Source organism: Pleurodeles waltl, chromosome 3_1, assembly GCF_031143425.1.
Source record: "Pleurodeles waltl isolate 20211129_DDA chromosome 3_1, aPleWal1.hap1.20221129, whole genome shotgun sequence".
Taxonomy (NCBI): Eukaryota; Metazoa; Chordata; class Amphibia; order Caudata; family Salamandridae; genus Pleurodeles; species Pleurodeles waltl.
The window spans coordinates 647,585,263-647,610,407 of record NC_090440.1 but is presented as its reverse complement, the minus strand read 5'-3'; the positions used below and the strand labels follow the sequence as shown (position 1 = coordinate 647,610,407).

Sequence of the window (25,145 nt, the reverse complement as noted above, 5' to 3'; positions counted from 1 at the left end):
TTTGGGGAAATTCCAGAGAAGGCTTATTGGTAGGTTTTCTTTCTTTTGAAGTTTTGGGGCTTTAGTAGAAGGGAGCTTGTGCTTCAAGAAGATCGGGTTTCCTCCAAATAAGGTCATTTTCTGGGCCAGGTAGGAAGGACCTTTATGGTTCATGCAAGCAATGTTGATATGGATCCTAGCTTCATAAGGTAGCCAGTTCAGTCATTGGAGGTCAGGGGTGATATGATCACTTTCTTTAGCGCCTGGGATGAGCCATGCTGTCTCGTTCAAGATAGCCTTTTTATTTTCTGTAGGCCCACAAGGGTTAGCCCTACCATAGCTTAATATAGATAACACAAGTGCTTGACCCACTGTCATGAGATCTGCTGTGGGAAGGAACGGTTTTAGTTTCCTTAATGCATGTAGTTGATGGTTCTGTTTGGAAAGGTTACTGCCCAAGATTATTCCAAGGGATTTTGCTGCGTTCATGATGTGTGGGAGTCATTCCTTCATGTTCGGAGCAATATTGGTTAGTGAGATTAATAAGAATTCTGTTTTGAGTGCATTAAGTTTGAGGGAGTTACAAGTCAGGCAAAGTGTTATTGAGGATGCTGATACTTTTGGGTGAGGCAATTTTCATGTAGAGTTAAGTATCATCAGCATGCATATGATAGGAGATGTGAGAGAGTCTGAGGATTTCAGTAAGAGGCTGCCAGTACAGGTCAAACAAGGTGAGGGAGAGAGTTGAGCCTTGGGAAATGCCAAGCATGACTGGCAACTGATTGAATAGAGTGTGGTTGATCAAAACGTGTTGAGATCTGTTCTGTAGGAATGTGGAGAACCATTTTAACATGCTACAGCTGAGACTCATCCTACATTCTGTGAGGTTCATGAGAGTTTCATGTTTGGTCATGTCAAACGCAGCTGATAGGTCAAGTAGAATTAGTAAGCAAGATTCATTCTTATCGAGTGATCGTAGAGCATTGTCAACAAAGTGGACCAGGGCAGTTTCAGTGTATGAACCTGTCTGAAACTATATTTGCATTTGTCAAGGAGTTGGAATTGCGTGCTGAGACTGCAACGATGTTGGAGATTGGGAGATAGTTGTTAGGGTTAGGCTAGTTGGAGTTGTTTTTTTTTATGATATGGAAAACCTGCCCACTTTTTAGTCAGTCTGGTGTGGAACCTTGAGTAAGTGAACATTGATAATCCTGGTCCAAAAGGGGAGCAGGAGGTGTTTGGTCTTATTGAGGAGTTTGGAGGGTAGGGGATCGTTGAAGTGGTTTTAGTATTTCAGAGATGTCAATAGTTTGAATATGGTTTGTCAATAGTTTTGAAATGGTTTTAAAGACAGACCAAGAGGCACTGTTTTTCGGTAAATGGAGAGTGCTTATACAGCATTGTTCCTGAATGAGGGATGTGGAGGAGCTTCGATCAATAAGAGTTTCATAGCTTTCTGGAGATTAGTGTTGATTAGCTTTGTTTTCTCAGAGAAGAAGTATGCAAATGTTTCACAATTTGGTTTTATTGTCTGAGGAACAGGAATTGCTTTTCCAGTTTGTTGGGTTTTTGACAATTTGATGGGTTGATTTTCTGCCACGCCTAGCTTGTGTTGGAAAAATGCTGCTTTGAAATTTATAATATGCCTATTATAGGTGCTCCATCTCTGTTGCAAAAGCTTGAGGTTTGTCAGAGAGGAGGCCAGTCTCCATTATATTTCTGCAAGTCTGAGACAGCAGCATTCCTTGTTAAAGTTACAGTTGAACCATGGGTTGGATGTTTTGATCTATTTAATTGGATCTGGGCAATGGAATCTATCACGTTTGACATGGAGTTGATGTAGTGATTGGAAAGGTCTTGTGCATCATAGATGCGGGCTGGATGACTGGGTTGATAAAGTAGGTGCCTCTAACCCAATGTTTGGCGTTCACAGGTTGACCTTTGGAGATAACTGCTCTTTCAGCTACCATGAAGTTGATGCACTAGTGGTTAGTCCATTCGCATGGTGGGATAGATTTAATTTGTTTGGTGTTTCCTATGATTAAGTGTGAAGTGGCTCCTTTATTATGAGTAGGGTATTTGCAGACTTGAGTCTAGTTGAGGTCGTGGAGGAAGATCTTGTAGCTGTCACAAGTAGATCATTAGTGTTGTTCCAGTGAATGTTGAAATTGCCAAGTAAAATCTGGTTGTTGTGTTCTGTTTTATTGGAAGAGATTATCTCCATGATTTGCTCATGAATGTGTGGTTATTTCTAGGAATGTGTGGTTATCTCCACTGTGTGCAGTGTGTATGTTATGTTTTTTTGGGTGGAAATGTTGATCCTCAGATATTTGCGAGAGGACATTGACAGGGGGGGTCATTCCGACCCTGGCGGTCATAGACCGCCAGGGCCGGGGACCGCGGATGCACCGCCAACAGGCTGGCGGTGCATCCATGGGCATTCTGACCGCGGCGGTACAGCCGCGGTCAGAAACAGGAAACCGGCGGTGTCCCGCCGGTTTCCCGCTGCCCTAGGGAATCCTCCACGGCGGCGCTGCTTGCAGCGCCGCCATGGGGATTCCGACCCCCTTACCGCCATCCTGTTCCTGGCGGTTTTCACCGCCAGGAACAGAATGGCATTAACGGGTGTCGTGGGGCCCCCTAACAGGGCCCCACAAAGATTTTCAGTGTCTGCATTGCAGACACTGAAAATCGCGACGGGTGCAACTGCACCCGTCGCACCCTTTCCACTCCGCCGGCTCCATTCGGAGCCGGCATCCTCATGGAAGGGGGTTTCCCGCTGGGCGGGCGGGCGGCCTTCTGGCGGTCATCCGCCCGCCCAGCGGGAAACTCAGAATCACCGCAGCGGTCTTCTGACCGCGCAGCAGTGTTCTGGCGGGGGAACTTTGGCAGGCGGCCTCCGCCACCCGCCAAAGTCAGAATGACCCCCAGAGTATGGGTTTGTTTTATACAAAGATTTCTCGAATAGATGCAGATGATGTCACCCTTGTGGCAGCCTGAGCGGTCTATTCGGATGATGTCATGACTGGGAGGGACTAAGATGTCTAGTATGGGGATGAGGATTCATTCAGCCAGTGAGTATTAGAAGGTCAAGGTCAAAGTTAAGCATAAGGTCAGCTGTGTCAGCGAGTGTTTCAAAGGTGGGCAACAATTGAGTAACAAGCATTTTAGGAATGTTTTGGTAACATTGATAGATGAATATGAAATGGGGATGTGTTTGAAGCTCATTGTATTAATAGATTTAGATTTAGGTTGGGGTTTCCATAGTGTATGTGAGATATTTGCCTGAATTTGTTCAGTAGGCATAATGTTGTCAATTGGAGCAGGGTTACATGTGGCGAGGGGAGAGAGGATATTGTTATTTGATAAATAGCGTTCCTATTGGGTCGGGCGGAATTGGCTGGATTTGGTTTGCATCTCTAACTAGGTTGAGGAACCCATGTGATGGCATGGCAGAAAATAATTATATTCCTACAGATACAATATGACATCAACTCTATATAGAATAAGATGCTAACTACATATAATGTGTGGGAAATTTGGTACAGAATAAATTTAACTGAGAACATACTCAAGACATATATGTGGCAGTTTCTTTCTTCTTGTAGATATTGTGTGTGTCTAAGTAATTCCAAGATTCTTTAACTCACACTGTCTCCCACACACCTAACCATTCTTGCTTTCTGGTTCCTATATTTTTCTCCATTTCATGAGCTTTAGCCAATTTTATCTTGTTCCACCGCTTGCCATCTTTCAGTTTCATCACACTTTCTTCACTTACAGTACCTTTTTTGGTGCTGAACACTTGGATTCCCCCTTGGATACCATTCTTGAAAATGTACTCTCACATTATCTCCTTGCTCAATCCTTGTCACTTTTAAGTGTTTGTCCACATGCTTACTTTGGGCTGCTAATCTTTTGCTGTTTCCATCTTCCATCTTTTTGATTACTTATTGAAATTTCCCCCATTCACTGTCTTGTCATTTTGGTGGCAGGATCCCTCCCCCTCAATAACACAAACGGGACCCACCTGTATAAGCACTTGGAGTGGTGTGAATTGCCCAAAGTACTTTTCTTAATTCCAATTTACAATTAAGTCTGTTTATCCTGGCTATCTGCACATTTATTTCATTATTTATTGAAGCTCTCTACAAGATCATTACTTCTGGTGTGATATAAGGATGTCTTACTATGTTTAATTCCTAGGAATTTCAAAATTTCTGTAATTTGCACAGAAGTGAATTGACAGCCATTGTCTGTCAAAGTTTCATCAGGAATACCTTCCTTGTCAAAAACAGATTCCAAAAAATCTAAAACTTTTAAGCTGTTAGGAACCTTCATAAATCTGACTTCTGGACAGCGACTATAAAAGTTTGCTGCCACTACGTCATAATCAGATATGCCATCTGATAGTTCCATGGGACCAATGATCTCTATTGCTAATTTGTTCGAAGCCTTATTTGGTACTTTTATAGTAGCCTTTCCGCCAGGGTTTTGGTGGCAGTGCTACCGCCTCGGAAACCCTGGTGGAAAGACGACTCCTAATACCACCGCATTCTTCATTGGACCGCCAGGTCAGAGTTGCTAATCTCTGGCCCGGCACGTCCAACCACCCTGGCGGTACAAGCCGGATGTGGCAGATCACAGCCCGCCACATTATTCACCGCCGGCCCATCAGCAGTGAAACCGCCACTGTGGCAGGGCCATAATGAGGGCCCAAGTGTCAAGGATTTGATATCACTGCTGCACCAAAGGAAAAGTGACGTGGCTTGATCCTAGCTCCTACCTTATACATGGAGTCATTAAGTCTTATACTTGGCAAAGCAAGTTGTGCCATGCACCACTATGCCAATGACATTCAATTAAAAAATGCAATATCCTCTCCCATAGAAACTGCCTCTCAAAATTCCAAACCTGAATGACAAATAACATTCCGCTTATTTCTCCTGTTCAAGCCCTCTTCTAAAATCAAATTTGACCACTCTATCATGTAAACATTAAAATTAAATTAATTTACCCTCAGTCTTGCACACACTACAAAGTCCCTTGGATTCACTCTTTGATTACACCATCATCTTTTAAATCAACAGGTAGTAAAAACAACACATTTCTAGAATTTCCCCTAAAAACACTAACTGTTTCCTCAAAACCAACTCAAAACAGCCTTCCTTGTGCCTGTCATTCCCAGATTACACCCAAACATCAATTTCCTATTCAAAGCAGTGTTCTACTTGGACACTGTTTTGTCTCCACCAAAAACAACATTGACCAGCACATCCCATACTTGAAGACCATCACTGGCTCCCATTTTAGGAAGAATATGATCTAAGATTTGCAGTCTAGATTATAAGGTTACACATAGCAATAGCTCCTCACTCTAATATATCTATTAGCTGTCTATTTCTGCCACCATAACATGCTTCATAAGCAAGGATACTCTTAATCTCAGCATTTCCAAATTCAGGACATTATTTGCACAAAACCATTCCTTCTCTAGGTCCACCACCACAGGCTGGTGTTCGCTGTCTTCAAAACAATGCAAACAAACTCCTCACACCACCTTCAAGGACCATCTCTCTTAAACTCAACTCTTCAGACAGATTCTAAATCATTTAAGAGCAAGGTGGTTTTAACGTAGCACTGCTACCAGGTTACATTAAATATCTACAGACGTGTGGTGTTCAACACAGTTGTTAAAATTGTTACACACATACACACCACTCTGCCTTATATAACGTTCTTCTTTAATCCACATAAAAGACCCCTGTTATGCATAGGTCCAGGTGTAGTGTATGAAAACATAAAATAAATACATACATATCCACCTAAATGTCATTGACCCTCATTATGAGTCTGGAGGCCTTCAGACCGACAGACTCACGGTGGAGGTCCCACTGCTGACAGGCCGGTGGTGTGGTCTGCCAAATTACGAACGTGGTGGTTTAGCCTGTGCTAATCCACCACTTTCCCTTGCATACTACCAGAGCGGTCGGACCGCCGTGATGGAGATTAGCATCTCTGATCCTGCAGTCTACCAAAGACCGCCAACGGTATCACGACTACCTTTTCATGGCTGTAGAACTGTCATGAAATCCCTGGCAGAAAGGGTACCAGCTACAGGAATTTGCATTCCTGTTGCTGGTATACGACTCCCCCGCCCCACCACCATCCACACAAGAGCCCCCCACCCTGATCCCCTTACTAACCCCCATTCCCAAATACATGCATGCATGCACCCATACACACACACACACCCTGACACTCACTCACGCTCACAGCACCCTTGCACTCATGTGCACACAGACACGCAACACCCCCAAACCCCAAAATCCATACACACACTCACATGCACAACACCCCCACTCACACACGCACTCACAACATTCAACCCCCATTGACACGCATACACACTACATCCCCACCCCCTCCTCTCCACAACATACATACACACACAACCCCACCCCATCTACATGCATGCACACGTGCACCTCGACCCACCATTCGCATTCACCCACACACACATCGCATCACCACATTTACACACAGACACACACGCACACACATATAAACACTCCCCTCCATCTCCCATCCATGACACGCATACACACACTCACACACACAAACATCCATTGACACCCCCCCTTGCGGAGCACGGGACCCGGCGCTTCCACCGCTGGCAGCGCCCTGCCATCAGGATACTGCCAGGCCTTATTTTACTAGTCATAATACGGCTGGCGGAGTCCTTTTTTGTGAGGTGGGGCCGGCAATGGAACCGTCTCTGCACCACTGACCGCCAGCACAACTGCTGGCTGCTTTCCACCTAAATAATGCCTGCCACCATTGACCTGCGCCAACACACCCAAAATTCCTCACCAAACACCCCACGCCTGAGAGCCTTGTCATCCAGGCTTCATCTTCTTTGGGCGCATTTCCGCCGGCACCCCCGGATAGGGAATCAAAAAGACTGGACAACTTGGGAAAGAAGATGTTTTCTTCCAACAGTATAGTGCTGCAGTCCGTGACCACTGCATGCCTTTTGGGCTGCTATTCCCATACTCTCTGAGATACGGTCATGCAGGTGCTGCCTAGAGTGCCGGTGGAGGCCCGGACTGTCCTTTCCCAAGCCGTGACAGATGGTAGGGATGCAGCTAAGTTCATGATTCATTGTGGACTGGATACGACCGACTCTGGGCAGACCAGTTGCATCGATGGTAGCATTGAGATGCCACGCCTGGCTGAGAACATCTGACTTCTCAGGGGATGTCCAGCAATCTCTGATGGACATGCCCTTTGATGGCACAAGTCTCTTTGAAGACAAGGTAGACTCAGCGCTCGGGCACTTCAAGAATTCCCGAGCCAAGACCCGGTCCCTTGGCCTCGCACCTGCTCCTAAACCCCATCAGTCTGCCTTTCGTCCCTTTCGCGGCTACGGAAGGGGCAACCCACCCAACCGAGTTTTTTCCCCAGCAGGTCCCCAGTCTACCCCGCCCCCTCCTCAGCCTCCAAACCTTCCTAGTCCGTGGGTATACCAGGAACCAGTTGGTGGGATGATTCGCCATCACCTGCCCCAATGACAATCCATTACCTCGGACAGGTGGGTTCTCCAGATATTCCGAAGGGGCTACTCCCTCCCCTTTGAGACAACTCCTCCAGCCATGCCACTTTCAGACAATCGCATATCGGAGGATCATATGGAACTTCTCCGCGAAAAAGTCCAAACCCTTTTGACCAAAGGCGCTATAGAGAAGGTCTCTCTGCCAGAAATAGGTTGTGGTTGTTATTCCCGCTACTTTCTGGTGCCGAAAAAGGACAAGGGTCTTCACCCTATATTAGATCTTCAGTCCCTCAATCTCTTCCTTACGAAGGAGAAGTTCAAAATGTTGAAATTGGTTCAGGTCCTATCTGTCCTGGACCCAGAAGGGTGGATGGTACAAGATGCATACTTTCACATACCCGTCTTGCAGGCCCACAGACATTACCTGCAATTTGTGGTAGGTCAAGAGCACTTTCAGTTCACCGTGCTCCCTTTTCGCCTTAATAGTGCCCTTTGGGTGTTCACAAAAGTGATGGTAGTGGTGGCAGCTCAACTGCACAGGTTAGGGGTTCCAGTCTTCCCCTACCTCGATGATTGGGTGTTGAAGGCGAACTCGCCCCAGACAATCGTCTCCCACCTCCAGACTACAACAAATATTTTGCATTACCTGGGGTTCACTATCAATGTGCCGAAGTCAAACCTGACTCCATCTCAGATGCTCCCTTTCATTGGATACAGTGCAGATTTGGGCGTATCCTCCCGAAAAGTGAATCCAGGATATTCGGGCTATGATACCGATGTTTCAGCCTCTTTCCTAGATTTCGGAGAGTAGGACTCTGAGGCTGCAGGGCCTCATGGCCTCCTGCATCCTGCTAGTTTAAAAGGCCAGATGCCATTTTCGGGCTCTGCAGTGGGACCTGAAGTTCCAGTGGGCGCAACATCAAGGGAATCTCTCCGACAAGGTCCAGATCTCGGAAGGCACTGCGAGAGGCCTGCAGTGGTGGTTAATGGATCAGGATTGGGACAAAGGCATTTCCCTCTCCTTTCCCCAACCAGACCTTACAGTAGTGACAGATGCATCACTGCTGGGACTGGGCAGCCACATGGGAGAGGTGGAGATCAGAGGCCCTGGTCCCCTGCGGAAACCGAGCTCCATATCAGTCCGGAGCTCCGAGAAATTTGACTAGCATTAAAAGCATTTTTTCACTCTCTCGGAGGGAAAGCAGTGCAGGTGTTCACCGACAACACCACCGCCATTTGGTACTGCAACAAACAAGGCGGAGTGGGGTCGTAGACCCTTTTTAAAGAGACTTTTCGCCTCTGTACTTCGCTGAAACTTCAGGGCATTTCCCTGGTGGTTCAACACCTGGCGGGCTCCCTGAAAGCCAGGGCAAACAAACTCAGCCGACGATGGTGGTCGATCACAAATGGTGTCTATCTGGAGGTGGCGCAAGGTCTCTTCCTTCAGAGGGGAGAACCTTGGTTAGGCTGCCCTTGTCACCGTAGAAAACTTGCAATGTCAGTTGTCTTGCGTGTTGGAGTTTCCAAGGCGGCACTTGCTTAGCAACGCTTTTCGTCATGAGTGGAGCTCAGGCCTCCTGTACGCCTTTTTGCCAATACCACTTCTGCCCAGAGTTCTGAAAAAGCTCAGGCAAGAATGTGCCCAAGTAATCTTGGTGGCTCCCGACTGGGCACGAAGAGTCTGGTATCCCGAGCTCTTGAGCATGGCCACAGCTCCTCCAATCAGGCTGCCTCTTCTGGAGGATCTTCTGTGACAGCAACAGGGGAGGGTCATCCACCCGAACCTGTCCACCCTCTGACTCCTTGAGTGGAGATTGAGTGGCGACAGTTGACATCTTCTGACCTGCCACCGGAAGTCTGTAACGTTATCTTGGCAGCCAGGCGTCCCTCAACCAAAATGGTTAACGCCTATCATTGGAAAAAATTTGTGGCATGGTGCATCTACAAATCTGTCGATTCTCTATCTTACCCTCTCTCTCAGGTTCATCTCCTTATTATTTCCCTTGCCCAAAAGGACTCCAAACTGGGTACCCTTAAGGTCTATCTCTCTGCTATCTCTGCTTTCTTGAGTTTACCAGATCAACCTTCTTTTTTCAAATCTCTCATTGTTGGGAGGTTTCTTAAATGCCTCACTCATCTTTTTCCTCCTATCCCATTCATCATGCCCCAATGGGATCTGAACCTAGTATTAACATACCTTATGTGTGCCCTGTTCAAGCCTCTTCACAACTGCCCTTTATGGCTCTTAACCATCAAAACTGTCTTCTTAGTTTCCATTACCTCTGCCCACAGAGTGAGTGAGCTCCAGGCTCCCTCATCTAAACCATTTGTTCTGCCAGTACACCCTGACAAAGTGGTACCTTGCACAAGGGCTTCTTTTCTACCTAAAGTAGTGACACCCTTCCATGTCAGGCAGTCCATCACTTTGCCTACCTTTTATGCACCCCCACATCCCTCACATGAAGAGGAGAGACTCCACCGTCTGGACCCAAAAAAGAGCATTGGCGTTCTTCCTTGATCGTACCAAAGACTTCCGGGTGGACGATCAACTCTTTGTGGGTGCAAAGAAGGGGAAGGTGGTGCAGAGGAGGACCATTTCAAGATGGGTGCTCTTATGCATCAAAATATGCCGTCTTCATCCTCCTTAACTTCTCCACTGTGTTCCACACAGTCGCCCACTCCACCCTATTCACCAGACCCCATGCCGCCATCCTCCATGGTAAAGCACTGGAATGGATTTGACCCTTCCTCACCAGAAGAATCCAGAGTGTCAGACTCCCGCCATTCACCTTCGGCACCCAAAGAAAAATGTAGTGGAGTACCCCTGGGATCCTCACTTAGCCCGACCCTCTTCAACATCCACATGGCCCACTCGCTAAAATCGTGAGACAGCACAGCCTAAACATTGTATCCTATGCCAATGATACCCAACTGATCCGCTCCTTGACCGATAATCCATCAACAGCCTAGAGAAATTTCCACAACTGAATGAGAGCAGTCTCTGCCAGGATGGAAACCAGCTGCCTCAAACTCAACTCAGAGAAAATAGAGATGCTTGTAGTCAGCTTTGCCTCCTCTGCCTGGGACGACTCCTGGTGGCCAACCTCCTTAGGAAACGCCCCCACCCCCACAGATCACACCTGCAACCTGGGAATCATCCTGGACTCCACGCTCTCCATGATCCACCATGTGAATGCCATCTCATCATCTTGCTTCCACACCCTGCGCCTTTTTCAGAAGATTTTCAAGTGGATCCCAACCAAGACTAGAAGGATGGTCACCCACGCGCTTGTCAGCAGCGAACTAGACTACTGCAACACACGCTACGCCAGCATCACACAGAAGCTCCAAACACGACTACAGAGAATCCCGAATACAGCAGGCAGACTCATCCTGGACATCCCCCACCACAGCCTCATCTCCACCCACCTCAGAGACCTGCACTGGCTCCCAGTCGACAAACGTATCACCAACACACTACTGATGCACACCTACAAGGCACTCACAATATAGGACCGGCTACCACAACCACAGCTTGACCTTCTATACCCCCACCAGGCAGCTCTGATCCTCCCAACTCACCCTCGCTGCCATCCCTGGAATCAGGAAGAGCAAAGCTGGAGACAAGTCCTTCTCTTATCTTAACTGGTTTTATTATTTTTAATTAATATATTGTGGGCAAATTTCAGAATCTTTGTATTTTTTGGGGAGCTCATTTTGTTTTTCTTTTTTCGAGGGTAAGGGCCAGTTAGAGCCCTACTTCCTGTTGACTGCCTATTCTTTGGTTAGCAGTCTAGACGCCGCGGGTCACGTGAGCTTTTGCTCTTCCGACCCGGCGGAAATATATGTTCTCACAATGAGAACGTGCAGTCGACGCGCTGATGACGTGTCAAAGGCGCGCCTAAGGCAAGCCCGTCTGCGCCCGTCCACGACCGACCGGGGCTGGGGACCATGCCCAAATGCTGACCTTCTCCCCTGCATATCTTCGCTCATTTGCAGGTAATTCCTGCCAGCACAAGATGGCATTAGATTGCCCCACTCAGTAGGCACTGCAACTGGGTGATTCAAGCACCTCAGACCCTGGAGGAGGCTAGAGCCCAGATCTCAGGGCTAAATAGGACAGGGGGAAGCATGTACAGGACAGGACTTCTAGTAGGGGTCCGTAATATACGGCCTGATAAATGTCCACTCATTACCTAAACATAAAACCGAAATTGTGGAATTAATTGGGCTAAACAACATTGATTGTCTTTTTATTACAGAAAAATGAGCTAAAATGGACTCTAATCCCGATTTTATTGAGGCTTCTCCCTTGGGATATGCCTTCTACAGATTAGGTAGGACAACTGGTAGAGGAGGAGGACTAGCAGTTATTTGTAGATCAACTTTTACGTGCCAATGGAACAGACCGAACCCCCCCTCTGAGATATGTGGAGCCATGTATTTTCAAATTTATCAGCATAATTCTTTACGCCTTGAGGGACTGCTAATATATCGACCACCTGGCCCTTTTTTAAATTTTCTTCAGAATTGGACTGGTCTGTTAGAGCCTTTAGTTATGTCAAATAAAGCCATCATACTAGGAGATTTTAATATTCATTTCAATGAGATTCATAACCTGCACATTAAAGAATTCATAAATCTTATGGCAGCCTTAGACTGGGATCTGAAAGTCCTATCACAGTTGGACATTTGATAGATGGGATTTTTGCCCCAACTAAGGACCAACTGGCATTATCCAATGCCCCTTTAAGCTGGACTGAGCATTTAGTCCTGACTTTCAGATTTACAGAGGGTCTTTTACCCCAGCCACCCAATTGTAAAAGAAAATCGATTAGGCACTGGAATCGTATTAAGAAAGAACAGTTAGTGCCTGCACTGGAAGCAGGCTGGGAAAGGGCTAAAAATGTGTCCCTGCCACCAGTGGATAGTTTTAATCAGGGAATTGCTACTGCTATGAACCAATTGGCCCCCCTTAAGGCCTATGATTCATGGAAAACAAAAAAACCTAGCCAACTCTGGTTTACAAAGGACCTTAAGCTACTCCAAAGAAAGTATCGCCAACAAGGGCAGCGATGTAAATTGAATTCTACTCCTATTGAGAGAGAAAAGTTAAGAATTGTTCTTAAAAACTATAAAGAGGCAAACACTAAAACTAAATCTGACTATTGCACCCTAAAAATTAAAGAGGCCTCTAACGCCCGATAACTTTTTTAAGTTATTAATGCACTGACTTCTCCCCCACCACTGTTAGAGGTGGAGAATTCACAGGAATTCTGTAATAAAGTGGCCTTACATTTCGAAAATACAAATTTGCATATTTATTCTAGTTTTAGTCAACTTGAGGAGAGAGATGGCTGCCCTGATATAGTTCATATTGAATCAAATTCTAACTAACTTTCAACCCCTATTTCCTGAAAGAATAAAATAGTTTATGTCAGAAATTGAATCAGGCTCCCCCTCTGATCCTTGCCCCCCCTTTATTCTTCAATTAACCCCTGATCTTGTTTCGACAGCCTCAGCTCCAATATTTCGTGAGATCCTCACTTCCGGAGTCTATCCTACTTCTTGGAAGGATGTTACAGTAATTTCTTTGAAAAAGAAACAAGATGGAATCAGTCATGACCTGGCTAATATCTTGGAGAAGCATATTAATAGGGAATTAGTCCGTTTTTTAACAGAATCAGGGGGACTAGATGCCTCCCAACCTGGTTTTAGGAAGGCACATAGTACAGAGTCAGCCCTCATTACTTCATTGGATTTGATCCGGAGAATGGTGGATGAAGGACAAAGGGCTATTTTAATCCTACTGGACCTATCCACAGCATTTGACACTATTTCACCACAGATTATGATAGCCCGCTTATATCAAGCAGGGATTACAAATGAGGCTCTTAAATTGCTGGAATCTTTTCTGAAAGATAGACGGACTACGGTGACCTGCGGCGACCTTAAGTCCCCTGCATACCACTTACCTTGTGGTGTCCCTCAGGGATCATCACTTAGCCCCACCTTGTTTAATTTGTATGTTGCTCCTCTGGCCAAATTGATTTGTTATTTTGGCTTTAGGCCATCCTCCTATGCTGACGATACCCAATTGATCATCCCAGTCAATAAAAATTGGGAGGAAGTGGCTGATCGCTTTAACGAATGTGTGCGTGAAGTCAATGGATGGATGAACGCAAATTGGCTCAAATTAAATGATGGTAAAACTGAAATACTATGTTTCGGATCAGGCAAGGAATTGTGGAACTCCTGTTGGTGGCCGACTGACTGTGGCACTCTCCCAGTTCCTATTACTGCTACAAGAAATGTAAGTGTCACTTTCAACAATTACCTCTCTTTTAGATCACATGTCAATTACATTGTGAAAACTAGATTTTGGACATTAGGGATGCTAAAGAAAGTTTTCCCTTTCCTTCAAAGGGATTGGAGAATTACAGTGACTTTGGCACTGGTGATATCCAAACTGGACTACTGCAATGCGCTGATGCTTAATTTAGATAAAACATCTCTAAAGAAACTTCAGTTGATTCAAAATACTGCTGCTCAGGCTATTTTGAATCTTGCATGTTCAGCATCGGCCAGTGGCAGTTTAAAACAACTGCACTGGCTTCCAGTGGCCCAGCGTATTATTTTTAAGACCTTATATCTGACCTCTAAAGCAGCACATGGAAATGGATCCAAATATTTGACTTCTAAGCTACACTGGTATAAACCCAAACAACTACTTCGCTCGGTAGGAGCTTTCAGAATTCAGGTTCCCCGTACCTATAAAGTGAAATGGGGAGATAAAGCCTTTACGGTGGCTGCATCTAAATGTTGGAATTCTCTATCCCTGACTATCAGGAAGGAACAACATTTCTGAGCCCTTAAGAGGTTAGTCAAAACATGGCTTTTTCCGCTCTAGTGTCTGTCTTTTGAACTTCTCTTTATTCTGTGGACTCTTCTCCTTACATTCTTAGCTCTTTTATGCCTTGGCCGGAATGCGCTCTATAAATGCAAAATACAAATACAAATTATCTCATCCCAGACATGGCACACACTTCCACTCAACCTCAGACAGGCCACCTCACTGAAGCAGTTCAGGAAGGATATCAAGACTTGGTTTTTCTAGTGAGCAACACACCCACAACAGCACATTGAGACCCCATGGGTAATAATTTGTGCTTTACAAGTGATTGGTTGATTGATTGAATGAAGGTTAGTCAAATAAGGGGTAATTATTCAACCCATTATTTTGCCCTGTGACTGCATCAATCTCATAATTTATTTATTTGCAAATGTTTTCACCCATATATACCCTGAAGCTGGGCTTCCGTAGGACAACAAAGAGGGGATACATCCTTGAAAACCACTTAATGCTGACCATGGGTACCAGTGTAGGTCTTTTGTCCTTGTAAGTATGCAGAGCAGGAACCATACGCTGTGCTGGTATTTGGGACAACAGACCTCACATTGCTATCAAACGTGTCATTAATGGAGCTGCAAGAAAGGAGAAGGAAGCATCCATTTGATTTTAGGAGTCGCTGCAGGAAAAGCTTCTGATCGGCGTAATGCCTGATAGAGATGTTAATGTGTACTTCCATCCGATGGATATTGGGGGCTAAAGTCATGAAAGGCAGGATGAGCAAGCACCACAGTCTTAGAGGACATCCTTTTTTTGAGTAGGCAAGTAATGCAGAGCAATGAGATGATTAGAAATATGGTCACAATAAGGAGTTTTTAACAACAAACAGGCAGCCGCATTCTGTACTGTCTGTTGAATAAGGAGACAGGTTGGTGAATCCAAATAAATACGTTCAGTCCAGTCTCGAGGAGATCAGAGGGTGAGCCACGATTTTCCTGGAATGGAGCGGTAGAAGAAAAATATTTTTTTAGTGCCCACAGCAGTGCAAAGCAAAAACCATACAGAATGAAAGGCATTTGTGATGGTGGAGTGAGGAGAGTGATTCTAAGAAACATAGCCCAATTTACCAGCAGCATACAGGGCTTTGGGCTTTTGTTCATAGGACTGAACATGATGCTCTGATGGAGAGATTTAAGTGTTCTGACTTCCTACTTTCTTAATTAGACACCCTGCAGAAAGTAGGCAGGGACACTCAATGTGTAACGTCCTGACATTGGAGATCATCCTCACAGTAAAGCTAGAATCATTGCTAACTTTGTTTCTATACTTTTTGTACTCTAGTTTCACACACCACATACTGATCATCTTGTTAACTTTTTAATTGGAGCTTGTCTTTCTAGGCTGTCCCCAGAGACACTGGCAGCACTGCTTACCACAGACGTTAGAGCAACTATAAAGTTGTTAGAGGAATAGGCTGGGCTCAGTGCGTCTTTGGTATAATTTTATGAAACCTACATTGTGTTGTTTATACTATGACTCCTCAAACAGTAAAATTCAGCACATAAGCAACGGCGGATGTGTCCCTTAAACTCGACGGGCCTCTTCACACACCTTCATTTCACCCATTACCCGAGGAAAATCTGGACTATAAAATTGTTAAAAAGATCTTGGCTACGTGTTGTCTGTGCCGACTTCCCTGTGGTTTTGTCTGTGACGGTGTAACACGTCATCAAAACTTAAGCGCTATTTCACCTGATTGCACGCGTAACCATTTTGGGCCCATTATCACTTTAATCTTTTGTAAAACAAATACGAAATACAACATGTCATAAACTATACATGTAGTGTCACATCCTTTTATTACCAATTTTAAGGGAGGGTAGGGGCAGCATTACTCACTTAAGGCACTGCTTCTTGTGAGACTTGGCTCCTTCTCTACAGCCTCAACAATGGCGATAAACAGTATGTTGCACTTGGTACATCTGAAAATGTATCATAAAAGTTATGGAATTGACCATACGTTGGATTATAGATTCCACTGAGTATGTGGCACTTTTAAGGCATATATTTGAAAACCATTAAAAGTGATCATGGAGGTGTCCTTTTAGGTTTACTTGCAAAGCCACACACTAAAGGAGCAAAAGTCCAAAACATTGGTAAAGGTTGGGAGACGAGGATGCAAAAGCCACTAAAATGGACAGGAATCTTTTAGTTATATGGAAACATCAGGTTTTACTATACAATTATCCCGCCTGTTGAGGGAATGAGGATTTTTCGACAGTATTAGAACAGTCAGATAAAGGGAGAACATTTACAACTGTACATAAAACAACAGGTGTTGTCTGAAGTATCGTTTTATATTCTGGAGGCTCCATATTAAGGATACAGCATAAATGCAAAAGTGTCTCAGCAGATGAAGTAAAGAAAACACAATTAACTTAAGCAGTCTAGGCATAGGTGTTGATTCGACAAAATGCCAGGGGTAGTGGAAGTGACAGCCCATGTCCGTTGACACCAATGTCATCAAAGTAAGTGATGTCATATGGCCTTTGACCCACTGTCAACCTGCCTTCTGCTGTCTCTTTTCTCAACTGTTGATTATTTTATTAAGACTCACCTGTTGCTGTCTCTTTCTCACCTCTGTCAGTTGACTTTCTCACCTGTTTCTTATACACCCCCCACACCTCTCAAACTGTCTGCCTCTTTCTCCACTGTCTCTGTTTATTTTACATCTATATCTCTTACTTTTTGCCATCATCGTTCCCTTAGCTGTCTTTTTCCAGTATGTCGATCTCCTTATGACCACTTTGTCTCACTCTATACGCTATAACTTCACTCTCTCCAGTTCTGCTTTGGCACTTTATCATCATTTTCTCAACTGGCTCGATTCTTTTTGCTGCCACCTTGTCATCTGCCTACCTCTCCATCTCCCTGACCTGTCTTTCATTTCTTTACTGTGCATCTCTCTCACACCTGTGCTACTTCTCAACATTGTCTCTGTAACCTCTCTCACATTTCCCTCCATGCTCTCCATCTCATTCTCTCTGAACACTCTCTCACTAGTTTCTCACTAGCATGTCCCTCCTCCTCTCATCTCCTGCCTTCTTTGCTTCCTACGTGTCCCTCAAAGTTGGCTCTCTAATGGGTCTCACCTATCTTTTTCTCAGTTGCTTATCACGTGTCTTTTTATAACATTTCTCAAACCATTTTCTACCCCTCTCTCTATCTTCCATCACTATGTATTTCTCATTTGTCTCTATATATAGTAATTCTCTCATACTGTCATCCCCTCTCACTAGTCTTTGCCTCTAACTTTTAACTGTCTCGTATGCCTATATATTTATCATCTATCACTTTCAACTGTCACACTCTTTCACATCTGTATATCTCTCTCTCTCACATCTGTCACCTATATCTGTCTTTAACCCCTCTCTCTCAGACCTTTGTACTTGACTCTGTTTCTCACCTGTCTCTCACTAGTGTTCTTTTCCACTAATCCTTATATTATTATATTATCTTTCCCCTCAGTCTTTCCACTCTAATCTTTCTCTTTCATGTAATTATTGCTCTATTCACGTGCTCAGCATTAGTAGAAGGCACACAGATGCCTCTTACAGGGGTCAGCTTCACTTGTAAACTAAACATTTGTTTTACAGTTATTTTTGTTTAGATATGTTAATGTTTTTTTCGTCCTTCACAAGAATCAAATACTTCACCGAGGTTGACGGACCTTTTGACTCAGAAAGAGTGTGCTGAGCCACACACAAACTTACATTAACACCACCCAAACAACTTAAACATCATGACCAATGTGAACACAGGAGTAGACTCCAATCAATGAAACGTTTCAAAGCTTTATTTTATAACCAGAAAGCTAATGTGATGAAGACTGTGGGCAAAATCAAATTATACAGATAGATCATCATTGGTTGGCCAAAATGGCAAAACAAATTCAATCAAATTAGCATCAGCACAATTAAGCATTCAAGAATAATAATGCATATCATGAAAGAATAACTCGAGCCACAGAAACATATCTAAGATCAGACTGTATCAACTTTAGTTTAGCTCAATTGAACAGAATATGCAAATTTGGGTTCGCATAGGTCATCCCTACCGCTCCCCAAATTTGGACATGGATGTATGGGTACAGGCTAACACATTAGGGCAAAATGCAAAAGAAGACAAAATTATTTGGACAAATATATCTAGGGCTACAGATTGCCAACTAGAAAAATAAAAAGAGTGAGTGTGAGCATGCTAGTTTCTATTCTAGAAAAAGGAAAACATGCCAAGGGAAATAAAAATCAGCAGGGAGATATAGAGTCAGCATTTAAGGATTTTTCATTAGCAAATCATCAGATCAGCAGCAAAGCACATTAGCAGTACAATCAGTGAAATGCAGAACACAAGGTGAACAGAGAACAGCAGGGTCAAGAGCTAAAGAAAGTCTGACTAAAATTTACAAAATCTAGCCCTATAGTGAAGCACACTTTTAGTTCTGATTTAAATCTTCAGTGGCCTCACATCATGCAAAAGAGGTGTCATCCAATCAAAGATCAATAAAATGTTGCAACAGTTCGGTATTTTTTCAAGTTTGGTCTGGAATCGTCTCCTCTTTCTGTGTGAATCCAAACAGTCAATAACAATTAAATTTCCCTCCACTTTCTTCCCACGGTGTACAGTGCAGTTGTCTTAGTCACATTTGAATCTGTTTTAGTTGAAACAATTTATTTCACCTTATGTCCGCAGGCCTAAATGTTCCCGAAACCAACATTATTTAACTGCATAAGTCTCTGTATAACTGAACAAAGAGCCTATACTGCTTGCAAAGCATTTAATGAGAACAGAACCTAGAGGAAAAATTCACATTAGAAAGAACAATGATTCATCACTTTTTTATCACTGCAAATATGAGCTTTGCAGGCTTAGCTATACTCACACAAGAAATGTAATTGCAATATATATTTGTTAATACAATACACATAATATGCAAACTTGTACATTTGGCATTAATAATATATCACCAGAAAGAGTTAAACAGTTCATTATAATTTGACAACTTGTTAAAGCGTCATGTTAAAAATGACATTTATTTTTATGTGCACGTCTCTTTAAACATATTAAACATTACAAAATGTAATTCATTTTCATACTAGCAATTAGTCTAGAATCTACAATATACTTTCCTATAATTTAAATCTTATTAGTATATCTAGTAGGCACAATGGTGACCACCACACATGAAAACTTGAGCACCTTTAAAGTACACATCAGTGCATCTTTTCTACGTTAAGCTGTTAATCATGAAACCTGCTGACATCTGGGTCACTAAATGCGTTACTAAAATGTATTTTCCAACAGATGTGGCTTCTGCTTAGCCTTTTTATGCCTCCTCATGCGTACAGTGTAGCTGAGGGGCAAGGAAAGCACGCAAGGAGCACTAGGGCTTGTTTAACTTTGTTTGTGACACTTCCCTTACAACCTCTGGGGCCAGGGGTCGCAAAGCAGTGTCAGGGGTTACAGGAGGGAAGCCAGGGGTCACAATTGCAACCCCTATATGACTTCCTAAAGGTGATTAATATTTCAGAGAAAGCATGAGCAAATCTAAAGACTGTTTATGTTGTGATGTCAGGGTGCCCGTTGATCGCCATTTTGTGATGCAAAAATGTATTTCTTTTAGTCAAGTGTGTAGTGTGGAAGAAGATAACAATTTTTCACGTGGTAATTGCTGTGGAATAAGAAGGCGGTTTCATACCTAGGATCTGCCACATTTCCTCTTCTAAGGCAGAAACTTCACAAAACCTTTTTTAGCTTGCTCTAATTTTTTATTTTAATTCTGTGTGATGTAGAAATTGATAGATGTACAGCCATTTTCTGACGCTGTGGGTAACAATCCAATAGAGTGTGGTAGGGATTTAATGGAGACATGTTCAGCCATACTGGAATCATACCTAAAGGTGCAAAACCTGTCTATTAGTATCTATCTAGGGTGCTTTTGTGTTTGTGATGTACACAAAGGAAATGTTCTTGGAATTGTTCTACACTCTTATATAAAAACATCTTCATTGCCTTCCAGTTGTCATGTGTCCCCTGAACTTGCAGTACCAGGAATGTGGATCAGCTTGTGAGGACACCTGCTCCAACCCAGATCATTCCCAGATCTGCACAAAGGAATGCTACAGTGGCTGCTACTGTCCAGCAGGCAAGTTCTTCCCATAATTAATGTACACTTTTGAAAAATGACTGCTTCATGTTACAAAAGCAACAAGGATGGGATGCTTGAAATAATCTCAGCCACTGTGAATCACTTGAGGCCACATTACAATCCATTGTTTTTTTGCCCACCATACCACCTCAGGTTCGACCCAGCCATATCCAAGTTAGTCTTGACCCTGCACCTCATGGAACAGTGCAAACCAAACTGCCAGGCCAGGTCCTCCCTGAACCAAAACACAAGCAGCTTAGGACTGGTTTCACTCTAGTTAGGGCTCTTCAGCCAGATATAGTTTGGTTCCAGTGTTATATATCAGGCTGATGAGCTTATCTTTGTCTTCAGCATGACTCGAAGTTAAGCCTAACTGCATTGTTCCAAGCTACCAAAGGGTTAAGCGGAGGTTATTTAAGTGGCATTTGCTGTTCACCCTGATGAGAATTATGTTTAGTATTTGAGTGGGGCTTCCACCGCCCACCCCAACCAATAAGCCAATTTCTCACAGTAACTCACTAACATGACATTAGAGGTCCAAACCCATTTTCCTACCCTCTGACATGACATTAGAAATAGAGGGCATTAGCATCAGAGTGGCCCCTCAAGATGGGAGGGCATATCATAATTCCTCATTGTTGTTACCCTAAGCCAATCATTAAAATGGTCTTTGATGCTCAGGTAGGTGTGCCTTATCTGTGCTAGTAAAGGTGATGACATTGCTTTCCCATCTCAAATAATAGACAGGGAATTAAAACAAATATCTCTACCTGAAGTACAATCAGCTCCATTACCAAACACTTACAGTCTCTTTTATCCTAAACAAAGTGAATCATGGACTGCTTTATTCTTTAAAAGTGCACCGAAATCTCCCATTTGAATGTCTTGAGATTTCATTCCTATTTCTCATTTTATGTTTACTGTTTTTATCTTCTTGGTGGAGGAGAGGACCTGAGTTAACACTAGGCACTATATCGAAGTGGAGAACTCTTTCTCAATGCAGAAAAATGTGATTGCCTTATGTGTTAAAACCCACTGTGCCCTAGTCAAAGAGCATTGTTAGAATTCTTTAGTGAACTGGTTTGGTTTTATTCTTGGTTTCAGGAACTGTATTTGATGACATCAGGTTCTCTGGGTGCATCGACCAGGACATGTGCAGCTGTACTAGAGGAAACAAGATCTATCCTCCAGGGAGCTCGTTTACCACTGGATGCCTTTCATGGTAACTTTGAATATGCATGTACATGAGAAGATTGTGCCATTGAATGGCTTCCATGTTTTTTTGCCCATCACATGCAATTAAAAGCATACAAACAAATTATTCTATTCACAAAGGTAATTGCAGTTATAAATGTAAGATTACAAACAAATTTACCTTTTTTATTTCTGCTGCAACTCCAGAAAATGGTTTCTGGTGGACATATGTCCTTTGATTACTGCCGAGGATTTCTTTGCCATGAGTGCATAGAAATCTGCATTATTAAATCTCACTTAAGAGGTTAGAAGTGGATGTTGGGCGTGGCCATTCCCAAGACCAAGATAGCTTCTTGGCGCTGAAGCTCCCACACCAATTGTCCAATCCCATGGCCTAGCACTTGGTAAACTCAACATTTACACTGGCGGGCGGCACCCATAGCCCCTCTACTCACCTGGGTGTGCTCCCCCAGACCTTTATGATGCTGCTACATGCCTCTGTTTCTGCCTGATGTACCTTTGGAGCTGCGGGCAATAATGAGGGCATGGCCGCAGTGGCTGCTAGGAGGCAGTAGCTGTCTCTGGCTCCTGCTTCTCCTCCCCTGATTGCGAGGAGCCCTATTTGGTGCGATTACCCTCACAGAGTCAGCTGGCCTGTTAGAGGGGGCAGGCCTTCTTTTTCTCCAGCAGTGCCGGACCGGGCTGTCACGCTGAGGCACTGGGCTGTGCGGGCCAGACCAGCTGCACTGGGTGCCCTGCTGATCCCCTGTGATCGCTGCTGGGTAAGAGGTCGTCCTGGTAGAGCAGCACTCTGTGCAGGCCACTCCTTGTCATCTCCTGCCTGACTGGCTGTCCTGGGCTGGTGCTGATCCAGATGCTGGCAGGGCCTGCTTCTCTTGACTGTTGGAGATGGTCTATCACCAACTGGTCCGGGTGCTGAGGGGCTGCGCTTGGAGAGGCCTGGGAGACAGACACCCTACAATTGCACCTTGCTTCGACGCAAGCCTTAGCCTGACCATCTACCTACTTGTCAGTGGCACCTGGCCTCCTCTAATTTATCCTGGCCTTTCTGGTGCCTTTCTCTGTCATGTGCCCTGACATACTGTGAACTGTAAATGACTTACCTGTGGGGTGACCTACTTTCCTCCTTTTGCTGTGCTGGAGCTGCATCGTTATTCCAGTACTGGAACTTTCATTGATTCACATGCTTTAATCATTCCCCTTCGCTGAGATGGGAGTCCCCCGGTACCTTATAATATGAATGCAATGTAAAGTATAATGCATTAAGGCCACACATCTCAGTCTATTTGAAAAAAGAGACCAACAATTGCTTTCAGCCAATCAGATTTTTCCTCCCTTTAGAACCTTTCTCTGAGAACCTCCAGTCCCTCCGATTTTCTACCACACGTCATACTGGGGAATCATTTCTGGGAATATTTTCCACAGTTTTCTATTTCTCACAGCTAATATTTCCTATACCATAGTATTGTTTTGGTGTTTAACTGATTTTTTTCCTTCACCAACCTTGTCAGATAGAGAGGAAAAGAGTCCCACGCTGCAGAGCCTGCCAGACTTGTGGCAAGAAAAGACTTTACTTTGAAGATCCATATAAGGATTGCATATATTGCCTTTACCCAGACCATTCAATGAAGGACTGTAAGGTTTGTCAGACATTTTCTAATAAAACTCTGAAGGACAGAAAAGGGAGACTGTTCATTTGGCTTCAAAAACTGCAATCAAGATAGGAGTCTGTGTCTGACTCTGACAGTAGGGACTCACTTACATCATCAAGGAGGTCACACAAAAGGGACAGATCCCCTCACTCCCATGCCTCTAGTGAGCAGCGCAAAAAGGCCTAAAAAATGACCACTTAAGGGTCTTATAAAGTTCACAGTCCTTCAGGTTCTCCTCACAGGTAATCATCATCTTCTCGCAAGCAGAAAAAAGAACACTCTACTTCTTCAGAAAGATTTCAAGAGGCTTCTTATAAACCCCCTACGCCACCTCAAAGGGTTCAACACTCATTCAAGAAGCCTTGTTCTGTTCCACCGTCTGACAAGACGCCGACAAGAACCGCACCGTCGATCATCAAATCGACGATGAGTACCACAACCACTGTCTCCACAGTGTGCAGTACTTGAGCATCCCAGACGATGCTGCCATCATCGACAACCTCATCAGTGAGGCCGTTGACATTAAAGATTTCTATTTCTGCACCACTGAAAATACCACAGTCGACAGTCACTCTACCGCTGTTGATGCCCCACTCATCAATAGGGCTCCCTACATCTTTGCAGATCATGCTGTCAACGACACCATCAACGATATCGCCAACAAGGGAAAAAAGTTAAAAACAGGAAAAGAGCAACTTTTTAACACCATCCCACACTTCTCCCAGCAAAATATCTCCTCTGATTCCTGCACATCTTCTGGAAGAAGATGATTAAGATGATGAAGGTCCATTTGGTGTGGAGCACAGATCATCTGAATTACATGTAAAATTCCAGATTGAGGGTGATGACCAGGATTAATATAAGTCTGAAAGGTATGATTCACAAGCATTTTATAACCCTGAAGAGCAATTACTTTATCAGAAATAAATGGTTCCTGTGCCTGAGTCTCTCATCTCAGACTTACAGTTAATGCTAGTTGATTACAGGAAGTGACCTACAGCTACGCATCAGTTACCTGGGCCACCAAAGTCACCAGTACCGTCGCCTTCCACAACTTTACAGACAACTGTATCACTATATGAATCTGACAGGCATACACCTCAAACAGCCTTACTATAAGATCCAGCAACGTTTGATGATGAGAGGGAAGAAGAAGAGTTGAGAGATGTCAATACATAATAGGATGATTATCCCATACCCACACTGTCTTCACCTTTTCCTGTTCCATTTGATTCTCCACCAGAGGACTTTGGAGGAATCCATAATCTATTAGAAAGAACTGCAAAAAGATTTGCACTACCTATGTTAAGTGAAACAGACTGACTGCTTTCTTTATGGTTTTAAAGAGCTCTTCCAAAGGAGTGTGAGATCCATGCCCATAGTCAATTATATTTGGGAAGAGAGCCTGAATGTGATGAAAAACCCTGCCACAGTCACCACAGTCCTGCTGTACGGGGACAAAAAAATACAAAGCTCCAGAGGATGCTCCAGCCTGCGTAACAAGTCACCCCAAGCCAGACCCTGTAATTACTTGGGCAGCCCAAAATAGATCAAAGAACCTCTGGCCCCCCCATTTCTGCACCCCCAACAAAGAGGGGAGGAGGTTAGACAACACTGGAAAACTTTTTTCTTCAATGTAGGTTCTTACTGTCAGGGCATCAAATTCCTTAGCTGTTTTATGCAGGT

General features: G+C 44.1%; 1 protein-coding gene across 1 annotated transcript in view; it reads left to right on the top strand.

Moving 5' to 3' along the window:
• The window catches only part of LOC138283526 (mucin-5B-like), a 466,047-nt gene that overhangs the window by 143,784 nt on the left and 297,118 nt on the right, over positions 1–25,145 (top strand). The window contains exons 8-9 of the mRNA XM_069221466.1: positions 20,464–20,589; positions 21,697–21,814. Of these exons, the coding sequence (XP_069077567.1) occupies positions 20,464–20,589; positions 21,697–21,814 (244 nt within the window). The remainder of the gene's footprint in view (positions 1–20,463; positions 20,590–21,696; positions 21,815–25,145) is intronic.